This window comes from Ursus arctos, unplaced genomic scaffold, assembly GCF_023065955.2.
Source record: "Ursus arctos isolate Adak ecotype North America unplaced genomic scaffold, UrsArc2.0 scaffold_30, whole genome shotgun sequence".
Classification (NCBI taxonomy): Eukaryota; Metazoa; Chordata; class Mammalia; order Carnivora; family Ursidae; genus Ursus; species Ursus arctos.
In genome coordinates this window covers 35779836-35796445 of record NW_026622986.1, presented here as the reverse complement: position 1 = coordinate 35796445, position 16610 = coordinate 35779836, and the positions used below count along the sequence as shown (strand labels likewise).

The 16610-nt window shown below is 52.6% G+C and overlaps 1 protein-coding gene across 6 annotated transcripts in view; it reads right to left on the bottom strand.

Moving 5' to 3' along the window:
- DIP2C (disco interacting protein 2 homolog C) overlaps positions 1–16610 on the bottom strand; it is a 395318-nt gene that overhangs the window by 338903 nt on the left and 39805 nt on the right. The window contains exon 1 of one of the 6 annotated variants that reach the window (XM_044392069.3): positions 1824–15562. The exons of 4 other annotated variants lie outside the window; for them this stretch is intronic. In XM_044392069.3, the coding sequence (XP_044248004.2) occupies positions 1824–1827 (4 nt within the window). In that variant the 5' untranslated portion in view covers positions 1828–15562. Of the gene's footprint in view, positions 1–1823; positions 15563–16610 lie in introns of those variants that run through there. One more of the 6 variants, XM_057304659.1, reaches the window with a different exon arrangement.

Sequence of the window (16610 nt, the reverse complement as noted above, 5' to 3'; positions counted from 1 at the left end):
GGTCTCTGCACCCGCCTGGGTCTGTGCCCCACCTTGCTCTCGGACACAGTCGGAGCCACTGTGTGCACAGGGCACCTCACACCACACTGTGCAGATAGAGAGCCAGGCCTGGCAACCTCTGTTCTCAGGAGATCTGAACCTCCCCTGGCGATCTGAAAGCAGCAGTCCCCAAACCTGAGGCCCTTCTGAGGTCCAGAGAAGCCCTGAGGATACACAGGTTCACCGCTAGGCTTCCCTCCCGCTCCTGGTCCAGCAGGGCTGGGCTGGGGACAATCATCTGCGCTGTGACAAGCGCCCAGGGGAGGGTGATGCTCTGACACCCCACATACACACCCTCAAGGAAGGGAAACCGAGGTTTCCATCAGCTCACTGCCTACGCGTCCCCAAGCTCAAACTCTGCACAGCTCGTACCAACAGAGATGATGCCCCTCCCCCAAATTCCCAACAACAGGAGCCCCACCTAAAACAGGCACGCCCATGATTCAGAAGTGCCACATAGTACACAGCCATTAAAAATTACCTTCCAGGGGCCCCTGGGGGGCTCACTGGGTTACATGTCTGCCTTCAGCTCAGGTCATGATCTCGGGGTCCTGGGATCGAGCCCCACATCGGGCTCCCTACTCAGTGGACAGTCTGCTTCTCCCTCTGCCTCTGCCCCTCACTTGTTCTCTCACTCTCTCAAATAAATAAAATCTTTTAAAAATAAAAGTTAAAAAAATAAAACTGCCAGGGGTGCCTGGGTGGCTTGGTCGGTTAAGGGTCCAACTGTTGATCTCAGCTCAGGTCTTGATCTCTGTTGTGAGTTCAAGCCCCACATTGGGCACCATGCTGGGTGTGGAGCCTCCATAAAAAAATAAAATAAAAATAAAAATGACCCTGGCAGCAGCTCTTTCTGCCCATGGGTCCTGTCCCTGTGCTTTAGTAAAACCACCACTTTGCACCAAAAATAAAAATAAAAATGACCTTTCATAACCGCACCTATCAACACAGAACTTTTACATGATCTATTACTGGCCAGGATATCACAGCTGATAAAGCTGATAAAGGAACAAGGGACGAAGCTGTGTTCCAGAACAGAGGTACTGGATGCCGGGACAGAAGGTGGAGGAAGTGGACGGATGCACAGACGGACCCTTGAAAACCCTGCAAGAAGATGCATGATCATACGAATAGAGGTTATTTCTGGTGGTGGGATCACTTGTGGGTCTGGCCAAAGAATTTTCAATTAACACTACTTGGTAATAGCTTTTCATCTCTTTGAAGAGGCTTTGGGCAGCATATGCTTTCATAAAGCTTCTTCGTAACACTGATTTTACTGGTTATGTTCACTGCCATCCAACCCAGAGTCTGAGTGATACAATGTGACAGCACAGCCTTGGGCCCACAAAGCTAGCAGCGCCTTCACCCATAGCTGGAGCCTGCATCCTGCCCGCCCACGCCAACGGGCCGCAAACAGCACACGGAACTGCAAACACGAACTTGCTCCTGAAAGCCCCACCATACCCACAGGACGTGAACACAGACTGACTTGGTCACTCAGCTCCATTTGGAAACCAGGCTTGTTTTTCCCACTTAGTGCGTACCACACTCCAAAGGCAGGAAGAACTGCTGTATTAAATTTTAATATAATTGCATTTTTATGGAGTACTAGTGCCAAAAGAGCATGCCCTCGAGAGGTGTGGACTCCAGGCCAATGCAGCAGGCTTGCTGTGCCTGCCCGTGCACCAGCGTGTTCCAGAACAGCCTCGAGCTGGCCACAGAGCCCTGAGAAAGTCCGCGGATAAGCACATCCAATACACAAGATACACAACCAAGTCACTTACTCATTCCACTAGGATTTGCTGAACTGTGTGCCGGGCACAGCTGCAGACCGCGGACAACGAGGCAAACCTGAGCAGCGTTCACCCCTGAGCGCGGGCAGCAAGGAGAAAGCGGCAATGTGAGCTCACCCAGCTAAGCCGGGGCGGGGGCACGTACTTTGCCATGACAACACAGAGGGGGCAGCGACGGCCTGGGGGCAGGACGGAGGGCTGGGTCCCAAGTAGCAGACAAAATCCTAACGGCCCTTCAGCTCCTGCCCGTTCCCTGGGTGCCCAGGCGGCACCGCCTCCCCGCTGGCCTGGCCGGCAGCCACCACCTCCGCCAGCCGGGTTTCCAAGAGCAGAACCTGGGACGTCTCCGGGCAGACGCCGGGGAAGATCGCCGCGGCCGCCCCTCGTGCAGGACAGCCCCCCGCACTTTATATCCGGCCCCGGAGGTCCCCTAGGAAAACGGAAATCTGCCAGCCTGAGTTACAGCCCTGTCTTTGGCCGGTCACGACGTCCGCTAACAATTGCAAAACAACTCACACGGCCCTGCACCAGCAGACAGACCCTCTATTATCGCCCGGCCAACCCGCCTGCTGGAATTCGCTGGCGAGGACGCCGGGCGGCCTGCCCACATCTGTCGGCTTCAGTCAGATTGACGTGCAGTCCCATGACAATGAGTAAGAGGCAGCCACACACTAGCTGGAGCACAGAGGAAAGAGCATGTAAAAATCTAAATACATCCTCCAAGTGGGCAGCCGGTCGGAGCCAGTTCCTGAATGACCGGTGCCTCGGGGCCCTCCCTCCTCGCCCGCGTGGCTCTGACGACAGGCTGGCGATCTCCGCTCCGCGGGGAAGGCCATCAGAATGCGGCTCTGGGTGGGCCTGCGCTGCGGCCTCGGACGCCTGTACCCGACGGCACCCCAGCCGCAGCTCTGGAATGCCGGCTGAGGCCGGAGGAGGGACGGGCAGGACGACAAGGTCTGGGCAGAAGAGAAAGGTCAAAAAACACCCCTAAATTTGCAAAAGACCTTAAGCCACGCCGGGCCTCACACACAATCACGTGCCCGCCGTCTTTCCTGAGGGTGATGGCACTTAGCAGCTCTTCCTTTATCCAAATAAATACAAACACCACCTTTTAAAATTGTATTGAATCACTGATTACTTACAGATGGGCAACAGCTGCCTAAAACACCAAAAAAAAATTAACATGAAATTATATAAAATAAAATTTATTTTTAAATGACAACCCATCAATTAAAGGTAATTAAATACGGGAGAATATGGCATTTGGTGGTAATGGAATGAAACAACAAAGACCACCACTGAATTTCCTTGAAAAGGGGCCAATCGAAATTTTCTTAAATGGCATGTCCAAAGACATTTTCATCACCTGGAAAACTAGACTAACTGCATCTAGACAAAATACATGAAAACTTACTTCATTCCAAAATAAGGAACTACTTAAAAACTACTTCTTGTTCACCAAGAAATCACGCCATAGGCTCTGGACAGATGAAAAGCACCACAAATAAGGAGCCATCACTTCCATGGGATACTCTTTACAAAGTCCAACCATCTTACCCTCAGTCAGGTCCTATTCGTGGAGTACTTAGTGACCAGCTACTGTTTTAAGTGTGCAACACTGGTCTTCATAACCACCTATAGGACTGAGATACAGTTATGAACCCCATTTCACAGATGACGAAACGGAGGCAAAGAATGGTCAAGGCACACCTGCCAAGGTCACACCTCTGGCCGGGCCATCGGCTGCAGGGCCCGAGTGTCCCCTCAAGCTGCCCCTCCCGCCGGGATTCCCTTGGTACACCTGCAGTCAGCAACCATGCACGGGAGGGGGTGGGGGCAGCAGAGGGCTGCTACCCCCCCCCACCCAGCAGCACCGTGAATGGTTCCAGGGTCCTCTTCCCGCTCTCTGCCCCACTTCTGGCTTCTTCTCCTTCCCTTCCTTGAGCTCATCAAATGGCTCCACTGGTTTAGAGAGGGTCCACACGGCCCCCGAAGATACTCTGGCCTCTCCAGGTCAGGATGCCAGAGCTGGGAAAGTGCCAGAGCCGAACAAGAGTGGAGACCATCCGGCGAGCCCCACCTCGGGAGACGCTGAGCCCACCGAGGACAAAACCACTTGAGGTCCCACAGACAGTGAGTCAGGGGTCAACCCCATTTCCGTTCTTCATGGGAGCCCACGTTTTGGCCTGTTCACAAACAATTCTGTTGCTTTTCCCCCAATAACCATTCATATTTACTCTCTGGTCACAGATACTGTCCTCCTATGACTTACTGATGAGAAACAAGACCGACAACCTATTCTAGGAAAACTCCTCTGCTTCCTTCTGGCTCCATCCCCCATCATTAACGTTAGACCTAATTATGTCGCTCACTGTACCAGGAGTCCTCCCAGCTATACGACAAAAGCTGAGTGGCTGAGGTGAGCAAGGGTCCATTCGCCTAAAGGACGAGGAAGGTCCAGGGGGCAGGGGGGATGGAGCGGCAGCCCCAGGACAACCCCCCCCCCCGGGACCACGGCTGCTGCGACCCACCACCCTTCCAGAAGGCTCTCCTCCTTGCACCAAGAGGCTGCTTCGTCACCAGGCATCACAGCCGTGGCCCAGGCAAGGACAGAGGGTGAGGGCTGCATGGTGTTGTTTTAATCCAGAAAGGGACGTGCCCCCCGCCATGTAATTCTGATCAACATCCCATTCTCTACACCGGCCACCCAGCCACGCCTACCTGCAGAAGTGAGTTTCACTGGGGTCACTGCTTCCCCAAAGCTGGAGCTCCCTCAGTAAGGAAGCTGGGAAAACATGGTTCTCTTCCTGGCGACCAGCAGCGCCGGAGATCCTGGACCCCAGCAAACCGAGGACCAACTGCAAGGAGTCTCGTCTTTGTACACGAATATCCCCCACGACGACTGCGGTCATCTTCTACTTTCACGGGAGGCACACACTCTCTCCACCTCGACACCACCGAGGAAACAGTGGGCTTGCCGAGGGGATCGGCTTCTACCGGGTGGAGGGAAACCCTGAGGCTACCTGCAGGCCCAGCAGAATCGAGAGCGCTGCCCGCTCCGGCCCCAGCGCGGCCACCGCGGACAGGCGAGCGCGGGCCAGACCCCGCCTGGCTCACACGCGGCTCACCTGCCGTGCACCTCCCACCGCCATCACCTAAAAAGGTCTGTTGCATACGCACTTTGCTGTTTGTTCCTGATTTGGGGATGTACACGGATACGAACACGTGGAACCACAAACCTGGAAGGTCGTTACGTCAGCACCGAGCCGCCGCAGACAGTCCTGAGCTCCCCCCGCTCCCTCCAACGTGGTCATGTTATCATCCCACAGCACTGGTGAGCCAAGCCAGGGCCCAGAAAGTCTTAGGAGCTGCAGGAAATCATTCAGCTACTAAGCTGCAGAACGGGGGTCAAGACGAGGAGGCCGACCTCGCACTGACCTCTCTCTAGGCTGAAATATATCCCGAGTTAACAAGGTAAGACATCGCCCCACACTCGCACCAGAGGTGGCCGCTGCGGATGGTCGGGTGGCCGGGTGGTTTACTTCTCACTGTGGGCTCAGACCTGTTTGCTCAAAAGCCTGCCAGCACCAAACTCGGACTTCTACACACCCAAGAATTCTCTTTTTACATTTTATTTATTTTAAAGAAAGAGAGAGAGCACATGGGGCCGGGGGAGAGACCAAGAGAAGCAGGCTCCCCACTGAGCAAGGAGCCTGACGCGGGGCTCGATCCTAGGACCCCGGGATCATGACCTGAGCCGAAATCAAGAGTGGACGCTTCACCGACAGAGCCACCCAGGGGCCCACAACACACCCAAGAATTTTTAAACAGCGCAAACAAGCTCACTTCCGGCACCGAGAGCCTGCCGGCTTTGCCATGGCCTCCCGGATGCTCTGTCAGGCAACAGGCTCCATGCAAGCCAGGCAGGTCCTCACCGGAGGGTCAGACCCAGACCCCGGCACAGCCACCGGCAGGAGCCCTGAGGATGGGCAAACTGATAACTGGCAAGAGGAGAGAAGCAGGGGGCCTGTGTCCAAGGGAAAGAAGAACGCAGGGGGCAGGTGGACAGGAGAACCACCACCACTGTCTTTTGCCAAACCGCAGGGGTTCTGGGCCTCTGCGTGGGGCTGTCCTCTGCAGTGTGGGGTATGTGGCAGTGTCCCTCTCCTCAGGGATGGCTGGACGACCCCGACCCCAGTCCCGATGACCACAGCACTGTCCAGACATCAGTACAAGCCCTCTGCCCCGGAGTGAAGACCGCCCAGCTGGGACCTACGAGCCTGGCAGGTGGCGGGGGCGAATTTGGGGAACATTGGCTGGGCAGACTCTGAACGGCTCAACGAGAAGTCTGGTCTGTTTCTGTGGGTTTCCAACCCAGGAATGGCAGGACCAGGGCTGTGTTTGGGAGCGTGTATAGGACGGTCACACAGAGGCCGGTGAGACCCCTGGATTCTCACTGCCTGGCCCCACGGAAAACCAGACACATGCTTGCCACGTGGCAGCAACGAGACAGGAAACAGGCCGTGGGAAACAGTACGCCACGGGGACCCTCGGGTGCGCCAAGCCAGGAGCTCTCAGCTCGCTCACGTACAAACCCTTACGATAACCCAGAGAGGCGGCTGTGACTGCTCCCTTCTCCTGAGGAAGGAGCCCATCCAACGTCCTCAGGAGCACGACACGAGGTCTCCCCTCGGGGAATCAGGCACCCTGGACACAGGCCCGCCACGTTGCCACAAGAACGGAAGGTGGAGCCCAAGATCTGGGCGTGGGCAAGCACCCCCTCTCCATGCCCCAAATGTCAGATCGAGGGTGGCACATTACAGACAGGACCTGTGCTCAAACCTGACAACGCAGCAAACAGCCCTGCCGTTGCCTGAAATCAGCCCTGCTCAGCAGGCCGCACTGCCCTTCAGGCTTAATCTCATGACTGGGACTCAGCGTGAAGGTCAGCAAGCCTCAGCCACCGTGGCCGGGGTTCAAGGCGGACAGGTGTCCTCAAGGAGGGGTGAGGGACGTCACATCAAGAGCTAAGACACAACCATGCTTTAGGGAAACCTCCCCACCTACCATCTATCCCATCTTGTTTCAGTCAAGTCCCTTCTAACCAGATGTGGACTGAACTCTTCCCAGTTTACGGTACAGAACACAGAGTCCTGGGCAGAGAGGAGCTGCTCTCCTGTCGCCCGCCGAGACCCTGCCTGGTGATGCTCCGCACGCGGCTCGGCTGAGAACTCGCTGTCTCCCCAGGAAACGGCGACGTTGGCCGAACCCATTTCTGCACTCGAACAACGCGTGTTATGAAAGGCCAGGCGCTCACAGACTGACCGCATCTCAGCCAAGAGTCAGAACGGGAGGATCGGCAAACCTTCGCAGCCCGCACCAGCCAGGACTCCGCCGACCACCCGACTTCTCCGGTTTTTCACTTTGTTTAAATAATTAAAGATACTTATCGACAAGGAAAAAATGCACGATGAAACAGAGCAACAACAACAACAAAAAACAGTTTTCTTTCTAAAGATTTTTAAATTCTTCCACATACTTTTTTTAATAGTTGTAATTATAACCCTACTTAATGTTAAGCACTTCAACGAAATGAGAGGTTAATTATACAGACTCTGGTAATTATGAAAAGTAAAATAACATATAAAATGTCATAATGAATAATTAATAAGGCCTCTTTGATCTGGTTGAGACCAGGGATGCAGTGTGAACAGGCTGTCTCTTTGGTGCGGGGATAATCCTACGGAATAAATCAGCTATCTGGTACCAAAAGCAGGAGTTCGTAATAAGCACTTAATCCTGCCTGGAAAACAGCAATGAGCATTTTCGATTAGTTTCATACTCAGAGACACAAAAAGGGGGGCGTGGTCACTCCTGAACCTTGTGTACAGAACAGAGACCACATACTTGTGACAAAACGCTCCGGGACTCGGTTTCCATTCTGCGGGACCGCATCGTGGGGCCACTCGTCCCGTGACAACTGTCAGAGCCGGGCACCGCGGGGGACATGGCAGCATCGGAAGGCAGGGGCGCTTGCGCTCAAAGGACACCAAGTCTCCCAAGAAGCCAAACTACCCAAATTATTCAAGTCAACAAAGTAATCTCATATATTGTTAAAATTATTTGAAATAATTCAAACAACTGAAATCATCTCGTTTATGGATTTAGGATCATTGAAGTTAATGCCAAGAAGTTACTCCAACTATTACTTTAATTAATGTAGTAAAAGAATGGTTTTAAGTACCAATTGCCGTGGTACCTTGAATTTAACTCCATTTCCCATGTTTTAGGGAAAGAAGATTCTGGATGGAGTCTTATGTTCCCAGGCTTTTATCTGTCCCTCGGGGGCTAAGTGCTTTGTAGCAATCTGCATTTTAATTAAATCTGCGTAAGACGATGTCATCCGCAGGGACCTGATTTTGCTTCAAGAGGAGGGACCCTTGTGATCACGTGTGATACATGGTTATAGCCATCAACATCAACACGGCCTAAATGTGTCAGTTAGAAACAACAGGACGACCGGCGGGACGCTTAGCACTTAGCACCTGGAGGGGTCGACGCTCTTCAAACGTTTATACTCGAGCGTTCTTTCATGAGTGGACCTTTAGAGGGAACGCTAAGATACTTGTTTTAAACCGATTTTACATTTGGACACGTCTTTATCCCACGTTCACTCAATGCTGACCATCCCGCTTTCTCCAGCAACCCCTCCCGAGATCGCTAAAATGTAGGAATGAGTCGCAAATGTGTCCTGGGAGCGTCCACATGTGGGATGGCAGACACCAGTGGTTATATTCAGTAAGACCTTGCCAGCCTAGTTCCGTGCTCCCCGGCCTAAACCATCCTGGTTCTACCATGCTGATCAAGCTGGACTGTCGCCCCAGACAAACGCTAATGTCTGGCAGAGACGCACTCCAAACCCACCCGTCCTAATCAGCCTCTGCTTCGTGAAACCATCACAAGGGCCGGGCGTTTCCTGCTAGAGTGGAACCACGTCTTCCCACAACCAGTCTGAACTTCCAGGTGTTCATGCAGCTGGCCGGGATGAAAGGTCAGGGCACAAGGCTGCTCCCGTCTGCTCCAGGCCACTGAGCCTCAGGCCAGGCACCCAAAGCAGCCGGGCAGGTGCCAGGAGCCTGGACCCCCAGCATTCGCAGCCCACCTGCAAAGTGGGTCCCCCCTCACCCGTGGACCACTCCCCTCACCAAAAAACGTGTTAAAAAATTCCTGAACTTTGATGGGGCACCTGGGGGGCTCAGCCAATTCAGCGTCTGACTCTTGATTTGCTCTCAGGGTTGCAAGATCGAGCCCTCCATCGGGCTCTGAGCCCGGCGGGAACTCTGCCCAAGATTCTCTCTTCCTCTGCCCCCCTCCATGTGTTCTTGCTCTCAAAAGTAAAAAATTAAAAATTAAAAATAAAATGAAATCCTGAACTCTGGGACTTATAATGGTCATAGGGTGGATTAGGAAAACAGAACCAAAACCACAATGAAGAAAAAGCCGCCAAGGCACCAAATACAGAGCGTGTCTCAGTGACACCACTGAAGAGTAATTCTGTGACTTACTCAGCGGGGCGGCCGGCACACGGCACGCGGCAGGGCGGATGGTACACGGCTCGCGGCCACAGACGAGCTCTGAACCAATGTGGGAAAAGGCGCTCAGCTCCCCAGACGAAGGCAGATCCAGATCTTTTCCTTGAACCTTGTTTCTGGTTTTTTTTTTTTTAAGCTGAAATTTTTATTTTTTTTATTATAATAATATTTTTTATTATATTATGTTAGTCACCATACAGTACATCCCTGGTTTCCGATGTAAAGTTCCATGATTCATTATTTGCGTATAACACCCGGTGCACCATGCAATACATGCCCTCCTTACTACCCATCACCAGTCTATCCCATTCCCCCACCCCCTCCCCTCTGAAGCCCTCAGTTTGTTTCCCAGAGTCCACAGTCTCTCATGCTTCATTCCCCCTTCTGTTTACCCCCCCTTCCCTATCCCCCCTCCCCTACAGATCTTCCTTGTTCTTATGTTCCATAGATGAGAGAAATCATATGATAATTGTCTTTCTCTGCTTGACTTATTTCACTTAGCATTATCTCCTCCAGTGCCAACAATGTTGCAGCAAATGTTGAGAACTCGTTCTTTCTGATAGCTGAGTAATATTCCATTGTATATATGGACCACAGCTTCTTAATCCAGTCATCTGTTGAAGGGCATCTCGGCTCCTTCCACGATTTAGCTATTGTGGACAATGCTGCTATGAACATTGTTTCTAAGCGCTCTCCTGGCTTTGCCTATTGAAAGGATGGTCGGTCCTTCAGCCCAGCAGATGATTCCTTCCAGAAACCTCCCCAGACTGTCTGCACCTTTGCACGCTCCCTCGGGTTCCCTGGGCTGGAGTCTTGCTGCTGGCAAGCACCTGCATTTGCAAACCCAGGTAACCAGCAAGACGACAAAGCCTGCCAGTCCCAGGCTGGCAACCTTGGTTTACCCGCCACACCCAGTAGCATTTCACAAGAAGGAACACTAATAAAAATATTAGCATCTACAGAAACGCGGTCTTTTAGATATGCAGACTTCCCAGGAATAGCAAGTCAAGGGAAATGCCTCTCCTAACCTCTGCTGACATTTCATTGGTCTGAATGTTACGAGGACTTGTTATTTTTAACCTGCTTGCATCGACCAGCTGCTCTCAGCTACAGGGTCAGGCAGCCCCACTTGAGGGGATATCAGCTCATGAGAGTCCAAAGTGACACGACAGGGTGCTAAGGTTTTAGTTGGAAATGTCTCCCCTCCCTTTCCTCCAGAGATACCAAATTTCTCACCAAAAAAAAAACCTAGGTGACAAACCCGAGGGATGAAATCTTACGTTGAACGAGGTCATGAACGCTGAACCTCTCCACGTCTGAATCCAAAAACGTACCCTTTGACCTGGACTTCCCTTTTAATTTCCAGATTTTCTCCCACTTTTTATCACGAAAAGTTTCAAACATACTAAGAAGTTGAGAGAATGAAAATACCCAACTCTCTCCGCGAGGATCAGCAGCCACGGACGCTGCCTCCTCACGGCTCCGCCCACAGCCAGCATCACTCTTCACCTGGGATGTCACCCTGACCTACGTAGCCGACGCCTTCTAGGACCAGGGAGCCTACAACTACAGCCCATCGTCACACACAGTTAACAACTCCATATCCTCCTTGTCCGGCTGATATTCAAATTAGCTCACTTGTCCCCAAAAAACGGCTCTTACGGCTTTTCTTCCACCAAACCAACCCAACCGAGATCACGCCCTGCCTTTGGTGACTCACTCTTCCCTTTGGTCTGTAACAGCCCCCTCGCCTCTACCCACCCACTAATTTGTCATGGTCTTCACTCTTGTGGAATGTGCCCTGTTCTAGGGGGGTTTCCTCGGGCGTCAAAAGTTGCTCCTGATTGCACCCCCATTTCCGGTGCGTGGGAAGCTGCCTGCCTGATCCTGAACACCGTGTGGCCAGAAAATGGCTCAGTAACCTTGCTGGTTGAGGTCATCACCTCGCTCAAAGTGCGGACTCACAGGCAACCACCACGGCATCTCCAGGGAGGCTGTGGCGGCCGGTCTGAGTGGTGCAGGTGCACCTCGGGCCCAGGGCCGGCCGCTGCCCTCCACAGCCCGCGCTGTGGTCCGCAACCTGTCAGCCGACACGGGCGTCTTCCCTTCTCGGTGAGGAACACGCCCTACTTGCCAACCAGCTCCCCAACATCCTGGCGTCCAATGAAGACCCTTCCCAGACCAGTCCCAGCCCTCCCGGGCTCAAAAATGGAGCCGGTCGACCTCCACCTCCTCCTCCCCTGACCAGCTCCACCCCCGCACGAGCTCCTCCTCCCCATTGTTTTTTTGAATTATGGGTTGTTATTTCTCGTTTTGACGTTTCAGTGTGATGTGGTGAACAATCGTTTTTGGCGTTAACGTCTGCTCTTGTGTAAATATTGCTGTGAAGACCTCCTGTGTCATAAGGTGATGATTTACATTAATTTTACAAGATTTTACAAAATCGTAAGATCGTTTACATTCTCCTAATCCCATTTCTCCAGGACTTTGGGCTGTTTTCTTCCGGATCCATTTCCTACATTCCTAACATCTCAGTGTTTCCTTCTCCCACGAAACCAGCCTGGAGAGACCATGGTGCCGAGGCTGTGCCCCCCCCCCCACGTCTGGGGGACACTGACAGTGCCGATGACGACACTGAGGCAACAGAAGCAGGTCTTCGTTCTCCACGAGCATCTGCGAGATCGCCCTCCCACCCTCTGCAGGCGGCTTCCATATTCCCCAACAGCTGCTGTTAGCTGTCACCACACGTTATTCCTCAAAATACGTCTACACACCCACACAGAATACAAATCTACCTTGATTTTGCTCCGTGGCAGGTTATCCCATGTTCACCCAGTAAAGTGTCACGTTTCAAAGAGGGGTGAGAATCCACAGCACCAGATTCCAGAAGGTCTCCCACACGCCCCTCAAGAGGAGAAGGCGACTGCTGATGGGAAAGGCCACCGTGGTACCAGAGACGGTGCTGTCTCGGGATTGCATGGAGAGCACGAACCTTAGGGAAGGAAGCCAAGCCGTCGTCCCAGAAAGACAAACGACCCGCACCCGCCGCTTGTACCCAGACCTGCTGAGGGCTCCGTGTTCACACAGCTGATTATCAACCCCTGGGTCCTCGTGTTGTCACAACTCGGAAAGCCAGATGCACTGTTCCAATTCATTCTCTTCTCCAAAGCTTAACAAGAGAGACTGGACTCAGAGCTAACAACCAACCCAGAAGAAAATAACCAGACCCCTTGTCCAAGGACTAATCTCTTCCACAGAACCGTGACGGGGCCAGGTAGCTACCGACCCTGCCTTCCTTCCTTCCCCGAGAGGAGGAGACACAGCCCAGAGTCGGGCAGAACACGGCCACGCCAGGAGGGAAGGCCCGCACACTCGTGCACCATGTCTCCGCAGCAGCTTTTATAAAATTGAGAGCACGCTGCGGGGTGAAAGCCCCTCCGTAACCCTGGCCCAGCTCAACACGTGACCTTATTTCAGAGCCAGAGAGAACACAGCAGCATGACCGGAGAGCTGGGACAAAGCAACGAACCCACGCCTGATGAAGAGCTGAATCTCAAACACTTGTTAGAAGAGCAAGCACTGCTTCGGACGATGCTATCCGATGGGCCATCCTAACTGTATAGCCGCTTCTTCATACTAACAGATCTCGTATCAGCTAACGCAAGAAAAAGTCACTCCAACGGCAATCCAGAAGTCTTTACAAAGAGTAAAATTAAAGCGCCAATCCGATCATGCATGACAAGTAAGCCTGAATATTTAAATCCCTAAAGCACCGTTCTTGCAAAACAAGACTTTTCACACAAATTAATATTCACCTTAAGCAAGTCAAGAACAGACAAGCTTCTCCCAGGAGGCGACAGAGCTGGACTGTGAGCTGCGGGAAAGGGCCATCTGGGTGGAGAAGGTACGTCCTCTCTTCCCCTTATGGCCCATTTTGGTAAGGAAATGGATGCCGGGAGATTGGTGGCTCAGGTTTACAGGCATTCGGATGTTTCTAGCACTGATTCGCCCAGGAAGCTAGAAAGCTGCAGGTCTCCGGGGTATGCGTGTTTAGAATCACAGGAGTGCTCGCCTGTTGCCAAGTGCCGCCGACCAAGGTGTCCCCCTCTGCCGTGCAGATGCCGATTTCGTCTCGGGTTAGGCTGCAGGATGTCTCCAAACAGACCCATGGCCCCGGGAGGGAACAACCGAAGCCCTCCCAGCCTCTCAGAACAGCTCGGGAAAACAACCCGTAAAGCCCACATGCCATACTCTGAACCCTCCCAAATTCCGGGCTGTGTCCCCCCATGCCTCAGCGAGAAAGGCCCCCATCCCTAAAAATAAGGACTGAAAGCCACTAGGCTCTGCTCCCTGATGCTGTTTATCACAGCAAAATCAGGAAACCTAGCCCAAGCTCGCCGTTTCCTCAAAGTGGTAATAATTATGTGACGTCCAACGGGTTCCCAGGACTATAACGGACACAACGGGATTTGTGCTCAGAGCGACAATGTCTCCCCTGTTCCCGAGTGTCACGGCGCACACGTGGTCTCTACAGAAACCACGGTGGAAAGGGCTCGGGAAGCTCACGCGGTTACCCTCGTGCAAGCCGTGGCTGCTGGCCGTTCTCACAGCACGCTGAGCCTGTTTGCACACGAGACGAAGCCCAATCAATCCAGACGCTTGTCCCAGGACGCACACACACACAGTATCGCTAGAGTTCTTCTCGGACTTTGGGTGGAAGCTATCCCAGGCCAACTTCCCAACTTGCACACAAAACCCTTCCTGTGTGAGGGGTCCCGTCCCCCCACGAACCGTGCAGAGTGCCCAGCCGGGTCACTGTCCCTGCAGGCCAGTCCCCTGCCTGACTGCCCTGGGGCGGGGGGGCACCCAGGAAACGTGTCCAGGGAGACATCCCACAGGACAGGCTGCCTCCTCCTGCTGCGCCCTCGACTCCCAAGGACGGGGAGGTGGAGACATTGGCGAGCACAGCGCAAAACCAGGGCTGCCGGCACTTCAGGACAAATGCTCTCCTGGTGCGGAACCCTGGACTTGCCCGGGCACAGCTCTCCCGACGCAGGGGTCGCTCGCGGAGGACAAAGGACGTCAAGTATGACGCTGCCCCTGCTCTCGCCCCTCCGCAGACTCGCTGCCAGGGCAAGACGGCTCTCCGCGTGGCACCGAGCCCAAGCTGCCCCAACGCCGCCCGGCAGCACACACTACATTCCAGGGTGACAGCGCGGGGAGATGCTCACGGGGGGAGCAGCACACCGGAGGGCCGGCCTCCAACAGGGCTGCAATGCCGCAGACCACAGGCCACCCCGATGGCTCTCAAACCCTCGGGGCTTCGCGTCAAGGCAGCAGAGGGCACGGGAACTCCAAGCACCTGACCTCACGTGCGATGGGGCTGCACGTGCGTGCACACAGGCACACGTGTGTGAACAAGGTCCCACGCATACGCAATATTACATGATCACACAACCATGTTCCTCTTCCGAGACTTTCCCTATGAGACCTACTGGCATACTGGAACTCTCTAAAGACAGCAACGGAGCGAGGACGCCCTATCACAAGAGGGGAAAAATGGGTCCAAGATCCTTCACAGAAAGTTACCGTTACTCAAAAAAGTCCATCCTAATCCTGAAGGATCGCTAGGTACCACTTTAGTTTTCTGGGTCAGAAGTGTGATGCTCTTATTTCTCTTGCCTTTGGGGATGTGTCATGAAAAAGGTTGCTGTGGCCGATGTCGTAGAGGTTGCTGCCTATGTTCTCCTCCAGGATTTTGATGGATTCCTGTCTCACATCGAGGTCTTTCATCCATTTGGAGTTTATCTTTGTGTATGGTGTGAGAGAGTGGTCAAGTTTCATTCTTTTGCATGTAGCTGTCCAATTTTCCCAGCACCATTTATTGAAGAGACTGTCTTTTTTCCACTGGATGTTTTTTCCTGCTTTATCAAAGATTAGTTGCCCAAAGAGCCAAGTGTCCATTTCTGGGTTCTCTGTTCTGTTCCATTGGTCTATGTGTCTGTTTTTGTGCCAGTACCATGCTGTCTTCGTGATCACAGCTTATGAACAGACACTTTTCCAATGAAGACATACAAATGGCTAACAGACACATGAAAAAATGTTCAAAATCATTAGCCATCAGGGAAATTCAAATCAAAACCACACTGAGATACCACCTTATGCCAGTTAGAATGGCAAAAATTGACAAGGCAGGAAACAACAATTGTTGGAGAGGATGTGGAGAAAGGGGATCCCTCCTACATTGTTGGTGGGAATGCAAGTTGGTACAGCCACTCTGGAAAACAGTGTGGAGGTCCCTTAAAAAGTTAAAAATTGAGCTACCCTACGATCCAGCAATTGCACTACTGGGTATTTACCCCAAAGATACAGACGTAGTGAAGAGAAGGGCCATATGCACCCCCATGTTCATAGCAGCATTGTCCACAATAGCTAAATCGTGGAAGGAGCCGAGATGCCCTTCAACAGATGACTGGATAAAGAAGATGTGGTCCATATATACAATGGAATATTACTCAGTCATCAGAAAGAACGATTACCCAAAAACATTTGCAGCAACATGGACGGGACTGGAGGAGATAATGCTAAGTGAAATAAGTCAAGCAGAGAAAGAAAATTATCATATGGTTTCACTCATTTATGGAACATAAGTAGGAAGATCAGTAGGAGAAGGAAGGGAAGAATGAAGAGGGGGTAAACAGAAGGGGGAATGAACCATGAGAGACTATGGACTCTGAGAAACAAACTGAGGGCTTCAGAGGGGAGGCGGGTGGGGGAATGGGATAGGCTGGTGATGGGTAGTAAGGAGGGCATGTATTGCATGGTGCACTGGGTGTTATATGCAACTAATGAATCATCGAACTTTACATCAAAAACTAGGGATGTACTGTATGGTGACTAACATAATAAAAAATTATTATAAAAAAAAAAGTGTGACACTCTATTCACCTAGTTCCCTTGCTCCATGTAATTGCAGAGAATTCACTTTTAAGGACAGTTTACGGGACAAGGGACCTGAGGCTGGTTTGGGCTCCAGGTTCCAACAGCGCCGCTCAGCCCTGGGCTGGATCATTCCGACCCTTCCTGCACTCGGACCTGCGGGCGGGGCGGCCACGCAGCAAAGCCTGTGAGAAGACACAGGACGTCCTACTCCAGCTGGAAGATCAACCCGGAAGCTTGATCTGTC